This window comes from Notechis scutatus, chromosome 1, assembly GCF_049901735.1.
Source record: "Notechis scutatus isolate UNSWTSFEM ecotype Mainland chromosome 1, rNotScu1.2, whole genome shotgun sequence".
Lineage (NCBI taxonomy): Eukaryota > Metazoa > Chordata > Lepidosauria > Squamata > Elapidae > Notechis > Notechis scutatus.
In genome coordinates this window covers 236,179,676-236,201,756 of record NC_142009.1, presented here as the reverse complement: position 1 = coordinate 236,201,756, position 22,081 = coordinate 236,179,676, and the positions used below count along the sequence as shown (strand labels likewise).

The 22,081-nt window shown below is 38.6% G+C and overlaps 1 protein-coding gene and 1 long non-coding RNA gene across 5 annotated transcripts in view; both read left to right on the top strand.

The window, feature by feature from the left end:
- LOC148133280 (uncharacterized) overlaps nt 1-22,081 on the top strand; it is a 265,114-nt gene that overhangs the window by 55,708 nt on the left and 187,325 nt on the right. The gene's annotated exons all lie outside the window — the stretch shown is intronic.
- The window catches only part of DEAF1 (DEAF1 transcription factor), a 26,739-nt gene extending 4,658 nt beyond the window's left edge, over nt 1-22,081 (top strand). The window contains exons 4-14 of one of the 4 annotated variants that reach the window (XM_087950783.1): nt 1,366-1,512; nt 2,217-2,356; nt 3,532-3,597; nt 5,825-5,951; nt 6,520-6,648; nt 10,533-10,664; nt 12,820-13,070; nt 16,594-16,656; nt 19,195-19,284; nt 20,749-20,832; nt 21,427-21,681. In XM_087950783.1, coding sequence (XP_087806909.1) covers nt 1,366-1,512; nt 2,217-2,356; nt 3,532-3,597; nt 5,825-5,951; nt 6,520-6,648; nt 10,533-10,664; nt 12,820-13,070; nt 16,594-16,656; nt 19,195-19,284; nt 20,749-20,832; nt 21,427-21,531 — 1,334 coding nt within the window. In that variant the 3' untranslated portion in view covers nt 21,532-21,681. Of the gene's footprint in view, nt 1-1,365; nt 1,513-2,216; nt 2,357-3,531; nt 3,598-5,824; nt 5,952-6,519; nt 6,649-10,532; nt 10,665-12,819; nt 13,071-16,593; nt 16,657-19,194; nt 19,342-20,748; nt 20,833-21,426 lie in introns of all 4 variants that reach the window. The other 3 variants (XM_026668215.2, XM_026668216.2, XM_026668217.2) reach the window with 3 other exon arrangements.

Here is a 22,081-nt window from a genome sequence, read left to right as displayed (position 1 = left end):
TAATCTGTTTATAACTTTTTCAGATCAAAATCTTATGTAGCTTTTAGGTGTTTATTTCAAATACTTTAAGTTCTTAAGTTTATAATTAATTTTTCATTTGTTCAGAATTGATGTTAAACTTACCTGGTAACTTTTCAGATTTGTTGTTTTTGAAGATCTCTAATAGCTTTAAGATGGTTAATGGGCAATTTCTGAAAGTGATTAGAAAATAAAGCTTGCAAAGTTAATGTCCTTTAAAACACTATGTTGTAGTTGCAAGCAATCTCTGAGGTTGATGAGTGATTAAGAAATATGAACTATAAATGAAAAACATGGCTAATATATCTCCTGGCACTCAAACCCACAGAAAACTACACTCTTGTGGTCTTCTCTGAGATTCAGCTATCTGGGCATATATGGGCAACCTTCCATCTTCTCCTTGTCTGGAGAGGTTCCAAAGAACCAGACTACTCACCAATTCCTTAATCTTTGCTATTGTCATTGGCTCTGCTTTTGCAGAGGCATCTTCAATTTGCCATGCCTCTCTTGCAAGTCCTGTAGTTCAAGCTTCTCATTGGTCCGTTGTGATAGTACCTCAGCATTTTCTGTCTTCTATGGAAGCTATTAAGACACAAACACATCTTACCTATTCATTAGCCATTGCAGATATGCAAACTCAGGCCAGTTTGTATACTGTAATATACAAACAATGTGTTTCAGTCACTGTTCCCCTCTTCTGGAATAGAATCCCTCTGACATGTAATCCGCCCCCTTCCTTCTAGCCTTAAGGATGATAACATGGCTGTTTGGTCAATAAGGGAGGCTGGGTCATTATGGCAATCCTTCCAGATGATGGATTATTTGTTGTTTATTTTGAATACATTTCCCAGTTTTATGTAATTGTAATATATAGTGTTGTTTTTAATTTGTTTCATATTTATGTTTAATCCCACTTACATACTAGGAAATTGTATGCTGCTCAGGTTGGTTAATTGGAGTAGTCTATAAGCCCTATTATTTAAGTAAAGAAATAAACAAGTAAGCATCCTGTGTTGCTTCAGTAATAGCTGAGGTATGGAGATGACATGGAATTTATAAGATGCAGATATTTCCTTATCAGTGCTATTGTTTCTTGAGAAGAATAGTAAAAGTATAGCAGATAATGACAATGTAAATCCTTTCTACATGGATTCCATATTTCAAAAATCAGGCAATTGATTTGTTATTTAGAAAGGATTTAATATTCATTTTTCTTCTTTTAACTATTAAAGGAATAAGTTGTTCTCTTTGGTTTTTTATTGTCTACCTATCATTTTAAGGACCACAGTTTTGGCATTCAAATCTAATGTATGTTAAGACTTGGTTTACCTTTCCTTTTATTTGAAGGATCTCAGTCCCCCACTACTCAGTTAACATCTGGTCAAGAAAAAAGTGGGACAAAATATAACTGGGACCCTTCAGTGTATGATAATGAACTGCCTGTGCGATGTCGAAATATCAGTGGGATATTGTACAAAAACCGACTTGGTTCAGGTGAGGAATTTTAGGCTATATTTTTCTGATCCATCTGAGTGATTAAGAACCCACCAAAAATTTTAACCTGCTAAGATTAAACATTGATTTTTACTCAGAGTTAAATTTTTCAATAAATTTGGAGCAAAGTCAATCTTAGAGTTATGAAAGGATCTGTTTTTAAATTGGATAGCAGTGCAAATGTGGAATATAACTTAAGAATTTCCCTGCCTATATTCACTGTTCTCCTGTCCTCCACAATTCCACCCAGTCTGTTGTGAGAGCAAAGGGAGAAAATACTAACTTGGATACAAGTCATTGCATGTATCAAGCCATCTAAATGATAGCTACTTGCTCATGTTTCTATATATGGTACATGTTTCATATCAAGTTCATTTATACACAGCAGGCCAAATCATTAACAATGTTAGCAATTAAAAGTGGATGAAGGGCCCAGAAGAAATTCTTTTCTAGCCTGCATGTTATTCATCTCAGTGTTGCGCTTAGCTGTGAATGGGAAAGGAAAATTGGCACTTATATCATCATGAAAGTGAAGGCTCCATTTTGCAAAACCATTAAGAGTATATTGGGAAGGCATTTTTTTAGTGGGAAGGGAACTGTTAGTCTGCAGCTTGTAGGGAAAGCTTTTCGTAGACTCTTCTGAGCCTCATTTGTATAAAGCAATTATTAAGCAGGAGTTATTGCTTTGTTTTATCCTGGACTAGGTGGTCGAGGTCGCTGTATTAAGCAAGGGGACAACTGGTACAGCCCCACTGAATTTGAAGCTATGGCTGGAAGAGCCAGTAGCAAAGACTGGAAAAGAAGTATCCGTTATGCTGGGAGGCCAATACAGTGCCTTATTCATGTAAGATTCCTTAGCATCTTTCTCTTCCTATTGTCACATATGCCACAATAAGTCCTACTGAATTCAGTGGGATTGATTCCTAAATCAACACAAATGGACTATGACATTTGAAAGAGTTTCATCATGTGCTGTATTTGTACTTATGTTTATATAATGTATTTCTTGAAAATGGAGAAGACCTCCAGCAAGCTTAGGATAAAAGTTACTAGAAGATATATGTGGGAGTCAGAGAAGCAATGGAAAACTTTAGTAAGACACCCTTTATGCATATATAAATATCCGGCATTTTATTCTCTTAAAACACAGGAAAAGAGAAGGATTTAATAAGCAATATATTGAACATGGGAGATGAGAGAAAAGAAAAGAAAATCTAACTACTGTAAAGTTTCTGGTAGTAGCATCCTTTCATATCCAGTGTTCTTTTCACCACAGTTATATTTCATGACACCATTTCATAAATTGCCTGTACTTTAGAAAGCTCCCTATTTGCATTATTTGTGGTTCTACCACATCTGGCGAATGTATGCATGACAGTGGTAGACACAGAGGTGAGGGGACAGGATCACAAGATAGGATACTAGATTAGTTGGTTAGTTTTACTTTAAAGCAGTGTGCCAACCAAGCTGTCAGTGCTTGGAGAGCTAGGAAGGGCTTCTTTGTGTTAATGCTGGATGGGTGTCAGTTTTTTCAACCTAATATTGCTCTTTTCCGGTTTTAATGTTTTTATTAAAGTTTGTTATAAAATAAATACAAATAGAAACAAAAAAATCAGGAATGATGAAGAAGGAAGGAGAAGAAAGAAGAGAACTTCAAAGAGAAAGAAAAAAAAGTAGTGACTTTCAACTTTTTTCAGTGCAGTATAATACACACTGTAAAAGTTACAACATTAACTTTTTGCCTTACATTTCAGACCATAACAACAAAGTCAATCTGGTTATCAAAACCTAAGTTCAAAGTTTCATTTCCCCCCCCTCAGTTTCGAGCACAAAGTCCAGAAGCAATTTCCAAGTGACAACAACACTACATAGATTCTTCTCTTTCATTAAAACTTTTGCCACCTTCTCCAACTTTATCATCTTTACCATCCATTCTTCCATTGTGGGAATTAATATGTCTTGCCATCTTTGTGCATGTAAGATTCCTAATACTGCTCTTTCCCATCAATTCTATTCCAGGATGGAATACTAAATCCCCATGCGGCCTCATGCACTTGCGCTGCGTGTTGTGATGACATGAGTTTGGTGAGTCGTAACAACTGCTTGCTTGGATTACTTGATGATGTGCCGAACTATTACATGCTGGTTATCACACAGAGATGATTTCTAAATACAGTGGCCTGAAAGCTCCTTTGTCAGACAGGGAAGGGCAGCAAGGAAACAAATAGGATCCTATCACTACTTCCAACTGATATACTCCTCTTAAGTATTGCAGTAGCAGGCTTTTAGATAAAACAAATTATTATCAGATTTTACTTAGTTTGAGTAGTAGATTATGAACAATAAACATCCACTGGTTGTTTTAAACATGTATTTAAAAATCTGTGGGGTTTAACTCAATGTTTGTGGTATGGTGAGAGGGCACTCAGAAACTAGCATTCCCTGTGGGAACTTCCCTCCTCTTGAACAGTTTACTTTCCCCCACCTCCATGATATTGGCTTCTTTCCTTACTACGTTTTGGAATTTATTGGAAATCTGATTATTCTGCAGAGCCTTTAGGGACTCAGGAGTAAAAGAAAATTACCTATGGAATAGAGAGATTGTCGCTATGGGTACTGGGAATTCTGTTGTAATGTTATTGATCATGGGTTTTTCTCTGCTTACGTTATTTTGTGATTAGATGGATTAGATTTATTTATTAACCTTTTAAACAACCCAGTAATCCATTTATAGTCATTTTTTCATAATAAAAAAAGAACAATTCAAATTTAAACTTATCAGGTGAATCAAGTAAAATTCAAAGTAAAAGCGCCTACAAACTAGGCAGCAGCAAAGCCAGGGGTGGGATGCTACTGGTTCTGCCCGGTTCTATAGAGCCGGTAGCTCTGAAGAGCAGCAGACACAGAATCTGTGTTTGCTGCTGTTTAGCCCACCTGCCCGCCCGGGCTCTTGGCTGTCCTTTATTTCCTGCTTTTTCAACCTCAGCTGCTTTGCGCGGCACAGTGGAGGTTGAAAAAGCAGGGGAAAAGAGGCTTTTCGAACACTGCGCACCTGCGCACAACGCTTTTCAGCTGTCTGGGTGGCACAGCCTAAGGTTATTTTACATGCGCGCGCAAAACATAATCACCGAACCAGTAGTATCGCCGGTTGAATCCCACCTCTGAGCAGAGCAGTTACCAAAATCTAAAACTATATGATTTAAACTGCAGCCTAAAGATCCTGGGGAAATTGAAAAAAGTCTTCATTTGACACTGAAATGAGGTCATTGTGGGTGCCACTTGAGTCTCTCTGGGAAGGATATTCCAAACATAGAAAGGCTCTCTCTCCCTTTTAGAAATCCATCTCACACGCACCCTCACACACACACACACCCCGTTATTATTGGGCAGTTTTTTTCTGATTGAAGTGGCATAGAAGTGCTAGCAATAAATAAATATTTGGCATGATGTTTGGTCATTATTGTAAAGGTACTAGGCATTGGCAGGCAGGAATTTCAAGAGAAAGTTGACTCCGCAGTGTAGAAGCATTAAAAGGAAAACGTTACTCTTTCAGTAAAACAGATCGCTTCCCTATCCAGATGTACTCTAAATTTGCTGAACTGCACTTCTTGTCGATTGTAACCAATCAGCGTACAGTATTTTATATTTTGTTAAACTGCAGTAGCTATCAGACCCAGAGCAAGCAGTGAGAGAAGTTGTAGTCCACCACACTTGAAAGTAGCTCATTGGGGGGAAATTCAGAGTCAGTACATGAAAAACTAGTCTTAGAGAAACATTGGGCCCTTAAAATTCTCAGATTTCACTAACACTGTGTTCCTTTAAAGAATCTGTAGTCTTAACATGAAATGAAAATAATTTGGAGTACATTATCAGAGCTGTCCTTTTTACTGAATAAAAATAATATATTATTTAAATTGAAATATTCAATATGTTATTCAATATATTATTCAATAATGTTCAATATATTGAATATTATTGAAGTTTCTCATGTAAGGCATGACAGCAGTAGTAACTGAGCATTTAGCTAGTTGTCTGATAATATTTATAATGAAAGGATTTTATATTTATCAGAATGTGGATGTAAGAAGATAGGTGTGAATGGCTTTGGACTGGGATCCTTTGTCTGCAGTATAGAAATCTTTTAGATCCTGTGTTAGATTCATTGTGTCAAGATGTCACTTTTATTTTCTTTGCTGAGGCAATTGATACAAAGTTTAGATTATTTCAACTAGCAAAAAACGAACAAACATTAATTCTATCTCCAGAAAGAATTATTGCCATATTCTGACAGTGGTTGCTTTCTCTTTATCAGAGTGGTCCCATAAGACTGTTTGTCCCCTATAAAAGAAGAAAAAAAGAGAATGAATTGCCTACAACTCCAGTGAAGAAGGATTCTCCCCAAAACATCACCCTGCTTCCTGGAACTGCTGCCACCACATGTAAGGGCTCCAAATGTTCACAAATGAATCCTAACAGTCATTTAACATTGTTTTTAAAATGTCAAAAAAAATCCATTTCAAAAACAATTCAATGTTCAGTGGTCATTGTACACTTTGTAAGAAACAGCCTTTCCTCCTTTTCATCTTTGTCACTTTAGTATAAATTGCAAATCATCTTAAATTTCTCTTTTGGTGCCCTTAATCCTTGTTTGATCTTTATTTACTAGCTGATGGTTATAATTTGAGTAATAACATCAACATTGCAAATATTACTTAAAGTCTTATCCTCTGTATTTAATTTTAATGTTTGCTTTCCATCTTAATAAAATATGTTCTTTTTTGCCCCGAGCTGTCTCTTTATTGTGTTAAACTGGGAAGCTTTTAGCCTTATTAATTTGGCTTGCTCCATTTCTTTCAGTCAGAGAAAAAGTATGATTGTTCTTGGACAGTTATATCTAAAAGCTCAGTGGGGTGTTTCTGTTGGTTAGAAACAAAACTGGGGAGATCCCTTGATCACTAAGTATTAGCATTCTACTTAATTCTGAAAATATTTTCATCATTTTTTTAGTCACTGTGACTCCTTCAGGACAGATTACAACTTCGGGCACTTTGACCTTTGATCGTACAGCAGCTGTGGAGGCCACAGCTATTATCTCAGAAAGTCCATCCCAAGGTGATGTTTTCACTGGTACCACTGGTGAGTAAGACAAATCCACATCCATATATGATTGGGATACTTCTTTAAACCTACATTTTAGAAGGAGGAATCAGGCAGTGACGAAAGAAGATAAAAAAATGTGATTAATAGCACAAAAATAGAAAATTCTATTGATTAGTGCAGTGGGATTTATTCTTGGATACAGGTGTATGAGATTGCAGTGCAAAGCAGTTGCTTCAATCAATTGCCCAGCCTCAGGAATGAACCACAGATTATATTGTTGGAAAGGGCCATTTAAGCTATTGACCCCAAACCCTCCAAGGCAGGGTTTTAAATCAAAACAATCCAGAGAGATGGCTCTGCAGTTCTGCTTGGGCTCATCTACAGTAGTGGCCAAAATTGTGGAAACCTTTTGGGAAACGTGTCTCCTTATGTATTTTATGCCATCACTACCAAACAGGAGATCTTGGTCTCATCACTCCAAATAACAGTCCCATTGTTCCTCTGTCCAGATAACATGGGTTTTAGCCCAGTTTAGTCTTTTCAACCTTTGTTGGAGAGATAAAAGTGGCTTTTTTTGTGGAATTCTAGATTTTAAGCCAAATTCCTGCAGTCTGTGCTAAACAGTCCTTGCACTCAACTTCACTTTGCATTGCACCATTTCATCTTGTATACACCCAAATGATTTTCTTCTGTCACGTAGGCAGTCTTAATTTTTCGATCATCACTTGCTGTTGTACACCTTTTCCTGCCTTTACCAGTGTGGTTTTGTAATGACTGAGTCTCCTTATACCTCTTCAGAAATGTAGAAATGCCACCTTTGGTTAAGTTTCCACCAATTTTTCTTCTAATTTCTTTATAACTGTAGCCTTGTTCACTTAATACTACTATTTTACATCGCTTTCTGGGTGACCAGTCAACTCTTTGCACCATTACTTTAATTTTATTACAAGCTCACTAAATGAAAGAACACAAAAAAACCCAACCAACTTGATCATGTAACACATTGACAAATGTCCTCTCAGCTTCAATACATGATATCAATAAATGAATCCTACTATGATCTGATTGACTCATTGCCAAAACAAGATGGCTGTCAGGGCTCCAGCAAATCCACCCCCATTCAAATCAAAAGTCTCTAGCCGCATCTTAGAAAAAAGAAAATTGATTTATTAGAAGTGGCCATGTTGGCGTAAGCTGGATGCAGCCAATACTAAATTACATCATGCATTTCCCCCTTGAACCTGGTCTTCCCCCCACCCCCTGGATGTGACTTCTCCAATGGGACACAGCCATCTCCAAGAGTCATCCATCATGCTCTCCAATAACCTTCTTACGCTCCAACAACTTTGGGCTGCCAGGGTGAAGATCTGCAATTTGCTTTGAAAGATCTGCAATTTGCTTTTCTAAAACAGCATCCATATTTTTTTCCTTCATTGGGCAAGAATAATAGACATTATTACAATATTGCTTTTATTTGCTTCTTCCATTATTTTAACCCAAGAGCTGACTATGATGCCACAAAGTTTGTTTACCTGGATTTCTGAACAGATGTGAATACTTGCTACATAAAGTACTATTCTTTCTCCCTTTTCGTTGTTTCTGTTCCTTTTGAATAGATGGTATTCTTCAGTGGTTTTACTTCTATACTGGAAATCATTTGCTTCTATTATACCTATTAAACTTCAGTTGCATTCCTGTATTAAACATTTAAGTTCATTTTATTTATTTCCTATGCTGTTGGCATTAGGATATAGACAACAAAGCCTGTGAACTTTATGGGCCAATGTTCTTCCTGATTTTACTATTGAGTAGTTTAATAGGCACCATTAAGGCTTCACTCTACTTCCTTCTAGATCACACAAGAATTAATCCTACATCTTACTTCAGGGTTTAATCTGCCCTCAATTTAAAGTTCTTCCAATCAAGTTTACACAGCTTTGGCTAAAGACTTATTTACAAATCTTTATGAGCTGCAATCCATTTCAAGTCAACAGTTTATCGCCCAGATAATAATGGACCTTTTCTCTTGATGTTGCTTGCATAGCTCTTCAGTAATCTGCAGTATTTAGTTTTCAGCCCTCTTCCCTAGGCTGCAAAGATGGATGAAACCACCATCTGTTCTTGAGCTTCTTTTCTAGATCTTCAGGGTCACTGACAATATATCTCTAGCTGTTCTTTGCAATACCTTTAGCCCTAGATGAAATTGTAGGACAGTGGACTTAATATGCCCTGATGCTCTGTCACATGTTTGATTTTGCTCTTGGAAGGCGGTTTATTTCATATGCCAATTGGTCCAGTCAGTGTGTATTTATTTCTGTTTTGCTAACTCCCGAGATTCTTTTTGTTTTATTGCAGGGCACAATAATCCACTACCCCCACACACACACACACTTTTGTTTTTGTTCGGCAATTTCCTTGTCCTGAGAGCTCAGAGAATGCTGCCTCTGCAAATAGCCTAAAGTTGACATCTCTTGCTTCTGGTTGCCACTCTTGTCCACTGGGCTTGTTTCCTTTAATTCTCTCCCTTGGGTGGAGTTATTTGGTCTAACGCTGCTGTTGTAATGCCCCCATGCATTCGGATGATCAAATAAATCTTCATCCTCTCATGTCAAATTAAATATGATTGCTCATTGGTCTAGCTAGCTTTTTGATTTTTCTTCATCTTTTCATCTAGGTTTCTTTATTGTTTGTTGTTGTTGTTGTTGTTACAGGCTAGAAGAAAACAAATAAAGCAAACAGAATGGTGTAGCGCAGGGGTGTCCAACCTCGGCAACTTTAAGACTTGTGGACTTCAATTCCCAGAATTCCTCAGCCAGCTTTGCTGGCTGAGGAATTCTGGGAATTGAAGTCCACAAGTCTTAAAGTTGCCGAGGTTGGACACCCCTGGTGTAGCGTTTAAGGTTAGAAACGAGATTGTGTTCTAGTCCCTCCCTCATTAGGCATGAAAGCTGGCTGGATAACTGAAGACCAGTCATTCTCTCTCAGCCCAACCTCACAGGATTGTTTTTTTGTGGAGAAAATAGGAGGAAGAAGAACATTGGCTTTATTTTCCAACTTGAAATATTGATAAAAATAATAAAGGAGGGAAATAAATAAAGATAAATCCTCACAAGACAGAATTGTATTAATGGGCTGTTTCTCTGTCTGTTTTAGGACGTGTTCGTTTTTCTAGATGATTAAGAATGGCTTAACACCGTCCAAAAAGGTTGTTTGCAAAAAAGCCACCCAAGGGGATATACTTAATACATTGCATTACGTTCAAAATATAGGCATGTTTTAAACAGCTGGAAAAGGGGCCCTCTCTGAGCTGGATTGTTTCCTTGCAGATGTTTCATTACCCAAACTAGGTAACATCATTGGTGCAGGAAATGTCTGCCGAAAACAACCAAGCTCAGAGAGCACCAAGGTCCCCTCCTTTGAACCCTGAGGTACAATATTCTCCTTTATGGGTAAAATATAGATTTAAATATTATTAGGAATCTTTTATGTGAGGCATTTTTAAAATTATAACAAAGAATGAGGGAGAAACCCCTCACGAATACATACAAGTCTGCAATCCTTGACACATTGTCTTGCCTAAGGATAAGTACTGCGTGCTTCTTTTTAAATTACCCAGTGGTGGGGTGGATTTATGTATCACAAAATCATTTTATTTCTGACCATCTCGCTGGTATTTTCATTTTGAGATTACCAGTTCCCTTGATTCCAGTTTTAATCATTAATGTTGAAGCTGAAATCTATTTCAATTAAACAGTAAATGCAGGAACTTTGAGCACATTTTGATCTTGTAAGAAACAATATTTCTTGCTAAACTCCTTTTCCAGAAGTGTCCTATTTTCCTTAATGTCTTCTTACCTTTTGTGAACTTCCAAGATGCAACATCCGAGCCGGTTCCCTTAGACTCTGACTTTTCTCAACAGTGCAAGATACAAGCCTTCAGCAGCAACCTTGTCAGGTCAATCATCCAGAGCCTCACTATCCAAGTTATCAAGACAGTTGTCAGATCTCCTCATTCCCCGAAGCAGCTTTGCCAACTTCTCACCCCAAAATTGGTAAGTCTTCTTTTGTCTCTAAAATAATCCCCACATTGTTAAGTTATATAACTTCAGGACTTTTCTGCATGGAAGTAAATACACGCATATTTCGGGAAAATAGTAAATCACCTGGGTGGTGTAGGTGTGCTAGGGTGCTACTGAGGTCCTCTGCTGATGTCCTCATGTAGGAGGAAAAGAGTGGGAATTATAGATGGAGGGATGAAAATAACCTTGGTTGTGAATGCAGCACTGTCAAGGATCCAATCCAAGTGCTATGTTATGCTAGAGCTGTTGTTCTACACAGGCCAGATGGTTGCGGATTTGGAGATGGGAACCATTATAACCTGATAGTGGTTGTGTTAAGGCCGCTGCCAGCTCAGGTACAGTTTTCATAGCTTTCAGTTTCCTCAGGATGGGGACTATTGATTTGACCTGTTCTGAAAAGTTAATGGAGCTCTCTTGACTGACCAAGAACACTGATTCTCTGGGAATATCTAGGTCATAGCTCCAAACCCTCCCAGCCCTTCCCCCACAATCTAATTCCTTGGTTTAGAGATGAATTGCTGGCTTAGGAGGAGGTGGAAAACTTCACACAGAGATGCCATGAAACTGTTAGTTATACCATATTGTATTTTTATACAGTATGGTATAACAAATAGTTCCTACATGAATACAGTGAGATTTTAGAAAGATTTTGACAAGATAAGGGTGCAAGAGTGATGGAATAATTAGAGGGCTACTTCACCCCTACATCTATGTCCCTTTGGCCCCCCCACCTTCCATGGCCTCTGCTGCCCTAACTGATATTCACCATCTTTTTGCTCTTGATTCTAACCCAGCCTGACCCTGCATGAGGATTTCTCTCCAGTGTTCTGCAGAGCAGTGACTGCCTCTCAGTCTGTCCCATCTGCCTCTCAGGTGCCAGGTATTGTGGATCCCTCTGCAATCTTGGATTCCACCTCAGTCCTGGATCCCACTACCACCACCACTTATGAGAAGTAGTGAAAGAAAGAAACATTCTACATAGATTTAGTAGCTCCCACAAATTTTGACTTGGTGGAAAACTAGAAGAACTGGATTTGCAAAGATTGAAAAAAACACACAACTGAATACGTGGGGTGTGTATTGCTGCCCTCCCTTAAGGAGGTGGATTTCATTAGTACATTGTGAGAGGCCAGACTTCCTGAAAGTTGGCTAGCATCTAGGCTGATGGTGCCCTGCCTCTTTAAGACCTCTCCCTGGCCAACCCAGCTCCTCAGCAACCAGCAGGTAGAAAAGCTGAGAGAACAGCAGCGGTGTGTATGTTGTTGTGGCAGAGTTGTTGGTGTGTTGAAGTTGTTCTGGGAGTGAGAGGGAGGTGTGTTTTTGTTGTTGGTGGTGGAAATAGAACTACTGGAAGCAGCCAAGGGCCAGGAGACACTAAAACTTTTCTTTAGCACTAGGGCTCAGAAAGTATCGTGGTCTAGAATGAATAGTAGGACTAGGAGAAGACCTGGGGAAGTGTGTGAAAAACAATTGTTGAATGCTACCCATTGTGTGCTTGTGCGTGGGATGCCTAAAGTCTAAAGGGACTTGTGCTGGTCCTCTGGAGTTTTGGGAGCCTATTGACTTTGGATATAGCTAAAAGAATCTGTGGCATCCATAAAGCTGGTTGGTTATTTTAAACCAGGGGTCCCCAAACTTGGCAACTTTTAAGACTTGAGGACTTCAACTCAAGTTTGGAGACTTCCATGTTAAACTGTTGATAGGGTCCACTGCAATTGTTACAGTCTGCTTGGCACTATGGCTTGCTTCAGTTCTAAGATGTATTAAAAGCATATACGTCCTGCTTCCGGATCCCTGGGCTAGTAAAAAAAAAAAAAAAGCTACTGCATAAAAGAGAAACCGTTGAAAATCTCAAATATTCAAATGTTCTTGTAATGGCGATTTGTAATGCAACCAGAAATTACCAGTACTTTACTGTGATGAAACACTCAGTGGCAGCATCTTAAATTATTGATTTCTGAACCGAATGGAACTAAGAGTCTTAATCTGCTGCCAGGCTCTGTACCACAACCAAATTGCTTGGCTGTGGATGACAACTAGGCAAAGGCAAAAGAGGATGGATCTGGACAATTTTGAAGCAGAGTTACTGGTGGATCAACCTCATTCTCTGGGTTTTTGGTTTTTTTAGTGTTGACCTCACTCCCTGCCCTGGCGGTGCCACCTGCTACCCCCACTAAGACAATGTCCTCTTCTGTGATGAATGGACTTGAAATGACAGAACAACGGAACTGGCTTTACCTAGAGGAGACTGTCAATTCTCTGCTTAACACAGCTCGGCAGCTGAAGACGCTGATCGAACAAGCTAAGCAGGCCAGCTCTTCCTACAGAGAAGCTGCTGTTTCCCAAGCAAAACTTCAAGCTGATGCAGAAAGGAAAGAGGTAATAAATAGGGTTTCAAGAAAAGAATCCATCTTAGCCCCAAATGTCTTATAGCCATCTTTTAAAACTACCTATGCTGCTTTTGACACTGTTGAAAGAGAAAAACTCCCACCCCCGGTGCATGGCACAGTGACGATATGGATGTAGTCATTACTATAGTCTCTCTTGGTGAATTTCAGAGTGGCAACCATATAGTGATTTTGGCTTTTGGTAGCATCCTTTCTGATCTGCAGTATACATTCTAAAACAATGTGTTGGATTTCTTCTATTGCATTCAGAGCAACATAACCCAAATAATTAGAACTCCTAGGATTTATGTTCAAACAGAAATATTTTCAGATCTGAGACAGCTTAAAGGAAACTCTTCTAAAATGCATAATAGATACATAAAAAGTACTATTTACTTAATTATTTAAAGTATTTATAGCAGTAGCACTTAGACTTATATACCACTTCACAATGCTTTTACAGCCGTCTCTAAGCCATTTACAGAGTCAGCATATTGCCCTCAACAATTTGGGTCCTCATTTTACCCACCTCGGAACGATGGAAGGCTGAGTCAACCTTGAGCCTGGTGAGATTTGAACTGCCAAATATAAGGCAGCTGGTAGTCAGCAGAAGTAGCCTGCAGTACTGCACTCTAACCACTGCGCCTCCCTTGTGCAATTTATATACCATTTGCCAATTAAACATCACCAAAATAGTTTATAGTGACATATACTGTAAATAAGCTTCTACATAAAAGAGTCAAATAAAATTAATAAGGTAGATAATAACATCAATCAAACAACAATCAATCAAACAACAGTCCAAGCAGTAGTAAGGAAGTTGAAATATCACAGTAGTGTATAAAGTAACACATTGCTAAACATTCTGCAAGAATAAAAATGTTTCTCTGTCATTCAGAAGACAGTGGAAAATCTTTCAGGCCTACCACACTATTGAGGGTCTATTTACACCATTGGAGAATATCCAGAGTAAGCCTTCCAAAGATTATTTTAGGGTACTGAGAGGAATTTACAGGAGGAGAATCTCTTTATATGCCATGATCCTAAATACTGGAAGACTTTATACATTAATACCCAATAGCACTTAGACTTGTTTACTGCTCCATAGTGCTATACACTGCAGGGGTCTCCAACCTTGACAACTTTAAGCCTGGAGGACTTCAACTCCCAGAATCCCCCAGCCAGCAAAGCTGGCTGGGGAATTCTGGGAGTTGAAGTCCTCCAGGCTTAAAGTTGTCACGGTTGGAGACCCCTGCTATACAGCACTCTCTGAGTAGTTTTCAGTGTCAGCATATGACACCCAACCATCTGGATCCTCATTTTCCCGACCTTGGAAAGTTGGAAGGTTGAGGCAACCTTGAGCCCCATCAGGATTGAACTCCTGGTTGTGGACAGAGTCGGCTTGCAATGCTGCATTCTAAGCATTGCACCACCAGGGCTCTCCCCATAGTATTAGGATTGCAACCACATTAGAAATTAGAAATTATCAGTAGTTTTCTATCGAAAGTATTAAATCATGTCTATTTCATTTATAGTAGCAAGTTATGAATTCTATAGGCTGGGCAGTGTCGGATCTAGACTCGAGACAGGAGGGAAGTAGAGAAGGAAAGGCCTTTGCTACAAACACGGATTATATCTGTAACTTGGGTCAAAACTAGATTCTCCAAATGATGAGTTCAAGGAGCAATGAAGTGGCAAAGTCGAGGAGCATCCAGAATTCAGTTGCTCAGTTAAGAATTCACAGTGTGGTGAGGCAAGGCACAAGTTCAGTTACAAGCAGTGCTGGGAATGAAAGTGAGCCTGCTTATATAGCCACCAAGCCGGGCATCTCTCTCTCCCCCCGCAGTGCTTTTAGATGAATCACCTGAGGAGCCCTGTGTCCACCCACTCTTGTCCTCAAGTGCTTTCTCTGCATTAATTCCTGGAGCCTTCTTTGTTTGGGCTTTCTAGGACCTAGGAGGGAGGAGGCATGGATTTCAACAACTGTACTTCACCTGCTGCCTAGGAAAGATGCTCACTTTACTTCCTTTCTGACTGAGGCCAGATGATTCTGGGTTCTCCCTTGGCTAGGCATTATTTCCTCTTCCAAGGCAGTCCTTAAGAACATATTTGTCACTTGATCACCATGTATGTTGGCTTAAGCTCACTGCTTTACAGCTGTTAAGTTGCTTCAATAGGTCGCTCTTTTATTTAGATGTTTGAGTAAGATTTAATTCTTACTCAAACATCTAAAGATGTAAGGACTTTCTTTCATAGTGTTTGAGATTGGAGGCAGCTGGGAATATCTTTACATTGGTTTCTAGCCATTTAATAAAAGTTAAGAACTATTCCTCAGAAAGAAAGAAACATTGAATGTTAGATATGCTATGGTCAGAACTAAATCTGGGTGCTGAACATTTCTTATTTTCTATAATATCAATTTGCTTTTAGTGCAGAGAGCTTTGTAAGAAGGTACCAATAGTTTCAATGAACTATCCTTTGCTGGGACATGTCAGTTGGCTTTTATTGCTAATTATACCTGCCATTTTACGTCTGCATTCTTGGATTTGTGCCTATTACTTATTTTAAAAATATATATCACCACCTATTGTTAAAGAGAGTATGGTATGTAGTGATTTCAACAAATGTTGAATTGGTTGAATTGGTTAATGTGTAAGCATTGCAGCTGCTTAGATTTGTTAAATATTGGGGGAAATTGTACAGTGTTTAAATCCATACAGCAGAACGGTGTACATGTGGACGTTGTGGGTCTCCCACTCCCTGAGGCATTTAAGTAGAGATTAGACAGCTATCTTTCACGGATGCTGAAAGTTGGACTAAATGATCCTTGTGGCCTCTTCCAGCTGTTCTCTATTTCTATGAAAATGTGAGAGGGAACGGTTTGAGCGCAGAAAAAATGATCACATGGAAATTTTTTAAAGAATTTTTTTGCTATTAGAATGCAAATCTGTTCAATATAATGACAGTCTCCAAATAGGCCCCCAAAATAGTTGAGCTAGCTTGCAGATAACAAACCAAAAGAAACAACAGAATTTCTTGTCAGTATAGAGATGTGGGGACCTAAATGGCAGCAGACATGAAGTGTTGGGCAAGGAAGGAGGTTACTAACATCTACAAACTTTATCTTCTCTTTGCAAAGCCTTCTTCTTCTGGACTAGCAAAGCTACAGGTGTGCAATTTCCAGCTGTGGGTTTTTGTTTCTTTGTTTCTAAGCACGATATCAAAAGACATTTGTGAAGTAATTGAAATATATGTAGCTCTTTCTTTTATCTCAAACATTTCTTTCCTATGTAAAAGATAAGTGATAGTGTATAATTTAGTACACAGAATATATAGTTTGATGTATCTTTAGTCCTTAATATTACTTAAATAAAATAAGTCCTCACTCATATTTATGATACAAGCACTCCACACAGCCATATTTCCAATAGAAAACTCTTTTTTGTAACGATACCTCCAAGAGCAGCATGAGGCACTTGTAAAAAGAAATTTATGTTGTTTTTCAATTTTTGCAGTATCAGAGTCAGTTATTTCAGCATACAGAAGATGTTGATGGAAAAACCGAAATTATTATTAAGGTAAGCCCAAAGATTAAATCTGAATGGTATCTAAGGACTATCAAGCTATTTCCATGTTCTTTTTTTTTTTTTTTTTTGATACTGAATGGTGGCTTCTCAGTGGCAGCAGACTAATGGTGTGAGATTGAGCATGTTAATGCTGATGTGGCTAAGCTGGCCTGGTTCCTGAGACAGCAACTTATCTCCCACAAAGGGTTGGCATCCATCTTGTCGCTTTCCTTTAGCTCCCAAGTCTTGAAGAAGCCAGTGTACCATCCATTATTGTGGTGCGCTGATAGCTGGTAGATGGGAATGTATGGCTTGGTGGTTTTTTTACAGTCTATTTTGAACTGGTAGAAGGTGATCTTTTACCAACTGGTGCTTTGGGGCCTTTCCCTGGGGGAGAACCTGGGGGTGGCCTGTGCCCTGAATTGCCTTTATGAATAGCGGAAGGTGATACCCCAACACTTTGGTGGGAGCAGACTGCAGTTGGTACAAAATGGAGCAGTACAGACTATTATGAGTGCCTTTCAACCTACACATTTTACTTCTTTGCTCCATGAACTGCATTGGTTGCCAGTGTGCTTTTGACTTTACTATATTGTGCTGGTGGTTATCTATAAAGCTCTCCACAGCATGGGGCCAAGCTTATTTGCAGGACTACCTCCCCCCAGTTATGTTTGCCTATCCAAATGGGTGAGCAACCATGTTTAAATAATCTTCCTTGAAATTTGGCTACCATGCTCCCCCAAGTGCTTTTATTTATATTTTTTGGCAGTAGCCGCATAGAGGGGGGAAAAAACCCAGAACATTTTTTTTTTCAAAGAGTCAGTCTAAATTCCTCTGAGGAAGAGTTAATCTGATCTCAGGTCTCCCGCTTCACAGCTATTCCCTTTCTACTAGTCCTTTTTTCTTTCTCTATTTACCGAGCTCTTTATGAATGCCATGACAAGTTTTCATTGGATTGCATCCCTGAGGCTTGGCTTTGCATACAGTCACTGAAATGAGGGAAATCTCTGACACCGTCCTTCAGTTTGCAGAGAATTTATTGGCAGAAGGTGCAAACAAATTAGTATTGATCATTGTGAATCAATTGAGTCTGAAACCAAGTATATATCTCTCTGCATTGCATATTTCTCTAATGCTTTGCAGCAGGGCAATTTATTCACAATTCCTTCTTGTACTCACCTTGTACAGAGACACCAATCATGCCTAAGCAATTATATGAGTTGCAAGCTAATTGAGCTGTAAATCCATCTTCCTCCTCTTGTTTTGAATGAGCTGTTTGAACAGACAGGTTAGAAATACAAAACAAAATGATATTTTTCCAAATTCCCAAGGTTTCCTATCATGATAAAACCCCAAATATAAGAGATTGATGGTATTAATCATGTAAACTTAAAAAAAGTTCTGGCTTATCTTGAGGCCAGTTCCTTAATCTCGTGCTGTTCTATATTTCATTCTCTATTCATCATTCCGCATTCTGTTATTAACAATTCAGAATCATTAGACTTTGATACATCTTTCCTGTTAGAATGTTTTAATCATACAGCTACTGAGAAATGCCAAATTGCCTACACTTTTGAAGGCTTTTGTTCCTGCCCCAGCGTGAGACAAAAAGTAATAATACGGTACTCATATTCAGTTGCACCCTCATATTTTTTTTCCTGCTTGCATGCTTATTGTAAAAAAATATGACCTTTTTACATTTTCTCCTGTCCATTTGGATAAGGATGGCCTTTTTATGGTCTAGTGGTAACAACTTTGCATTGTGCAATCTCAATTCTTGGGATTTCCAGGGAAGAAAAGGCAAATTGAAGATGGCTTTGCTAAAAAGTAGATGGTATTTTAAGGATTTATTTATAGAGAAGAAATGGGATATGGGAAGAAGAGGTTATTTGTTGTATTTTAAGCAAAGATGATGTTAGTAAAATTGTTTATACTTGTTGTGAGGAAGGGGGAAGTAATTTCATTATATATTTATTTTCTTTTTCTCTTAGTATATACTTATTTTTTTCTATTTTTCTGTTCTGTACTTTCAATGTTTCTTTTTCTTTAATTTTTTAGTTTTGTATTTATCATTGTAATTGCAATTTTTAATAAAATTACAATTTTAAAAAATCTTCTTTTTACAACATAGATTAGTGGCACTCAAAAGTTCCTAGTAATTGCAAATGCATGTGTGTATGGGATCATATATGCATGAATGGCTGGTAACATAGTATTTTTGCTTTTCAGAGCTTTTTTGTCCACTGCAAGTTGTCCTATTTTCTCAGTTTGCTGCAGCCATTACAGTCAGAGACAAATAGATACTTTCCAGAGTCTGATAAAGACATGAAATTTTCTACTTCATATTATCAGTATAAATTTGGTCTATCTTTGATTCTAGAAAAAAGTTAGAGAAGTTGTTTTCATTGTGAAGAGTGCCCAGTTTCTGTATTAAGAGAATTGTACCAGTACATGGGCGGCAGAAATTATATATAACTTCTTTTTTTATACATCATGTGCAACCTCCTTTTACTTCCGTTTAACATGTATTCTTTGCCTGCAATCTCACAGCAATCCTGTGTAAACTGTGGCCGGGAGGCAATGAATGAATGCACCGGTTGCCATAAAGTCAATTACTGCTCAACGTTCTGTCAACGGAAGGTATCACACCCCTTATGAATACAGTTGTCCTGCAGAGCTGAAGAAGCAAGTGCCCATGTATGATCTAGTACTTTTGAGCAACCAACAATGATTATATTAGGAGTACTAGGTTAGAGCTGGAAAAATCCAGCTGTTTAGCAAAGAGTTAAAGAAAACCCCAATTTTTGATCCCATGTAGTGGTTGCTTGGGTTTGTAGACCAGACTTTGTATCCCTAGACCAAGCGGGTCAAACTCAAGGCCTGCAGGCCAGATCCAGTCCACGGGATGCTTAGATCTAGCCCACGGGGTCACTCTGGAAACAGCAAAGGACTGGCCCATGGTGCCTCTGCCAGTAAAAATGGAGGCAGAGGGTTGCAGGAGGCCATTGCAGCTGAAAACGGAGTTCAGGAGCCTGTTTTCGCTGGCAGAGTGCTCGGGCCACCACAGGTGCCCCCTGACACGAGACGTCGAGCTGGCCACACCCATCCCAGCCCCTCCCAGGGTCAAACACAACCCTGATACGACCCTCAATGAAATCGCGTTTGACACCCCTGCCGTAGACTAAATCAAGAAAGAAGGGTGATTTTCCCTTCTAAAAAATATGAAGGATGAAGTTTCTCTTGTTTTTATTCCTTTTGGTTTTCACCTTTTGTTATAAAAGCAAAACACTTTTAGAAATGCGGGTCTCTCAGCAATGATTAGATGCCCAAGCAATTGGTTCTTTTGGATCCAGAGACAATGAGCAATTTTAAGTTGTATTATTAATTCAAGGAAACAAACTTAAAAGGGTAACATATAAAGCATGCGTACCAAGTAAAATGATCCCCAACTCTTACAAGCTGTCAGGAGGTCCATAATAGGAACAGCAGAGATACTCCAAGGGCAGCCATAGTACCCAATTTAATTTATTTATTAAATTTATTGGCCACCCATCTCACCATGAGGCATCTCTGAGCAGCTTACATTACAGTATTAACCAATGCTAAGTTCTGTGCAGAAACTCCCAATAAACCACAACCACCCCAAGATTTCTATCGAAACCTGGAACCATGACTTCATGGTCCTGCTTCTGTGGTCATGAGATTGCAAGACCTGACATTGACTGAGTGGCATCTGACTCTGAGTGATAACTAAAAGTCTGAGAGTTTCACAGATTTGCAGTGAAGATTCCCTCTCCTTTCTCCTTTATTCAGCAAACAAGAGCAAAAAAACAAAAGCAGGTTAGCTCAGAATAAGCTCTAAACTTCTAGACCTTTGTTGATATGGGGGAAAAAAAAATCAAAATATGTCTTCCTTGGAATAACAATGATTTTCTACATTGCCACTACAGGGTCTTTTTAATTGGGTAGTTTAACTCAGAAATATGGTGCTTTGCTGCCCTTTACAATTTAGTGCAATTTAATTTTGGATTTTAATACATTTCTCTTTTAGTTTGATAATTTCATTGGGTGTTCATGCTTTCTCCTTTTTTTCAACTTGTCTAGGATATGTATTTAAGAAAGATGGAACGTACCAAAGATTTTAGCACCCAATTGCTAAGCGAGCTTAGGAATTACTTGGGAATGCAAGTATGTGAGAGTCATCGTGTGTAATGCTTTATTAATAAATCAAGTGTGTAATGCTATGTGAGAATGACCTTGGGAGACAGGGCAACAAGATTCAGCCAAGGGAATGATCAGATAAAAGGCAGTTTGGTTCACAGGAAGAATGTGGACTGGGTAAGAGGTTCAAAGAGAGACTTCCTAGTTTGGGAAGCTGCAAAGAGGAAGGGTGGGAAGAGAAGTATTTTCAGATTTGCAAACTGATATCAGCCTTACAAACAGGAAGTATGACCAGATGAGCTAATTCTACCTTATTAAAAGGTTTCCTTAATAGAATATTGCAAGTCTGAAAGTACTTCTCTCTCCCCACCCCCCCAGCTTCCCCAAAACTAGGGAGGGTCTCTTCTGCATCTCTTGCCCCACCCACTTTACTGCTACTGGCTAAGGTGCCTTTTATTTGACTGTTCCCTTGGTGGCATGATATTGCCCTGTCTCCCAAGGTCATCCCCACATACCATTATGTAACGGTAGCATTCCCTTCCCCTGCTGTATGTTGCTGTACTTTTACTTCACTCAATAATTGCTTCCAATTCACAGTCTGTTTTTTGTGCTCATTTTCAGGATTGGAAAGACCATCAGCATATGTGTGGGCAGTCACCCGCAGTAACTGTTCAGACAGAAGAAGATCATGATACAGATAATGTGATTGAAAAAGTTATTGTCTAAAACCTTCTTTCTTCCAATTTCATGGATTGTGTGGTGCAGCAAACTGGCTGGACCAGCAATTCTTCTGTGATAAATAAAACAAAACAAAACAAAACATAAATAAAACCCTTCACAGAGAGGGTGAAGGCATAGTATTACTTGCATGTTGCTGGCCAACATATGAATTTTCTCTAACCAAGCAAAAAATTAAACCTTAAGGGGACAAGAGCATCAAGGAACTCCACTGTTTTAAGGGAACTTCAGAAGTTGATGGATCTTTTCAAGCATTTCTACAAAGCTGCTATAAAACAAATGGGTATATTCAATTGCTCTGATGGATTATGGGTATTCTTTGAAGTATTTTGAAAATGTTATTTAAAGCAGCTTCTGGGTCTGCATCCTTTTAAGATTCTTCTGATGAGGTTTCAATAATGATAACAGCAAAAGGTCTTTGTCATTCTTGTTTAAATATGAAACAGTTTTACTTTTCAGTAAATTTAGTTTCCTGGTGTCTATTAAATCTTAATTAAAATACATATGGAATCTTGATTCTATTAATTATTTGTGTGTG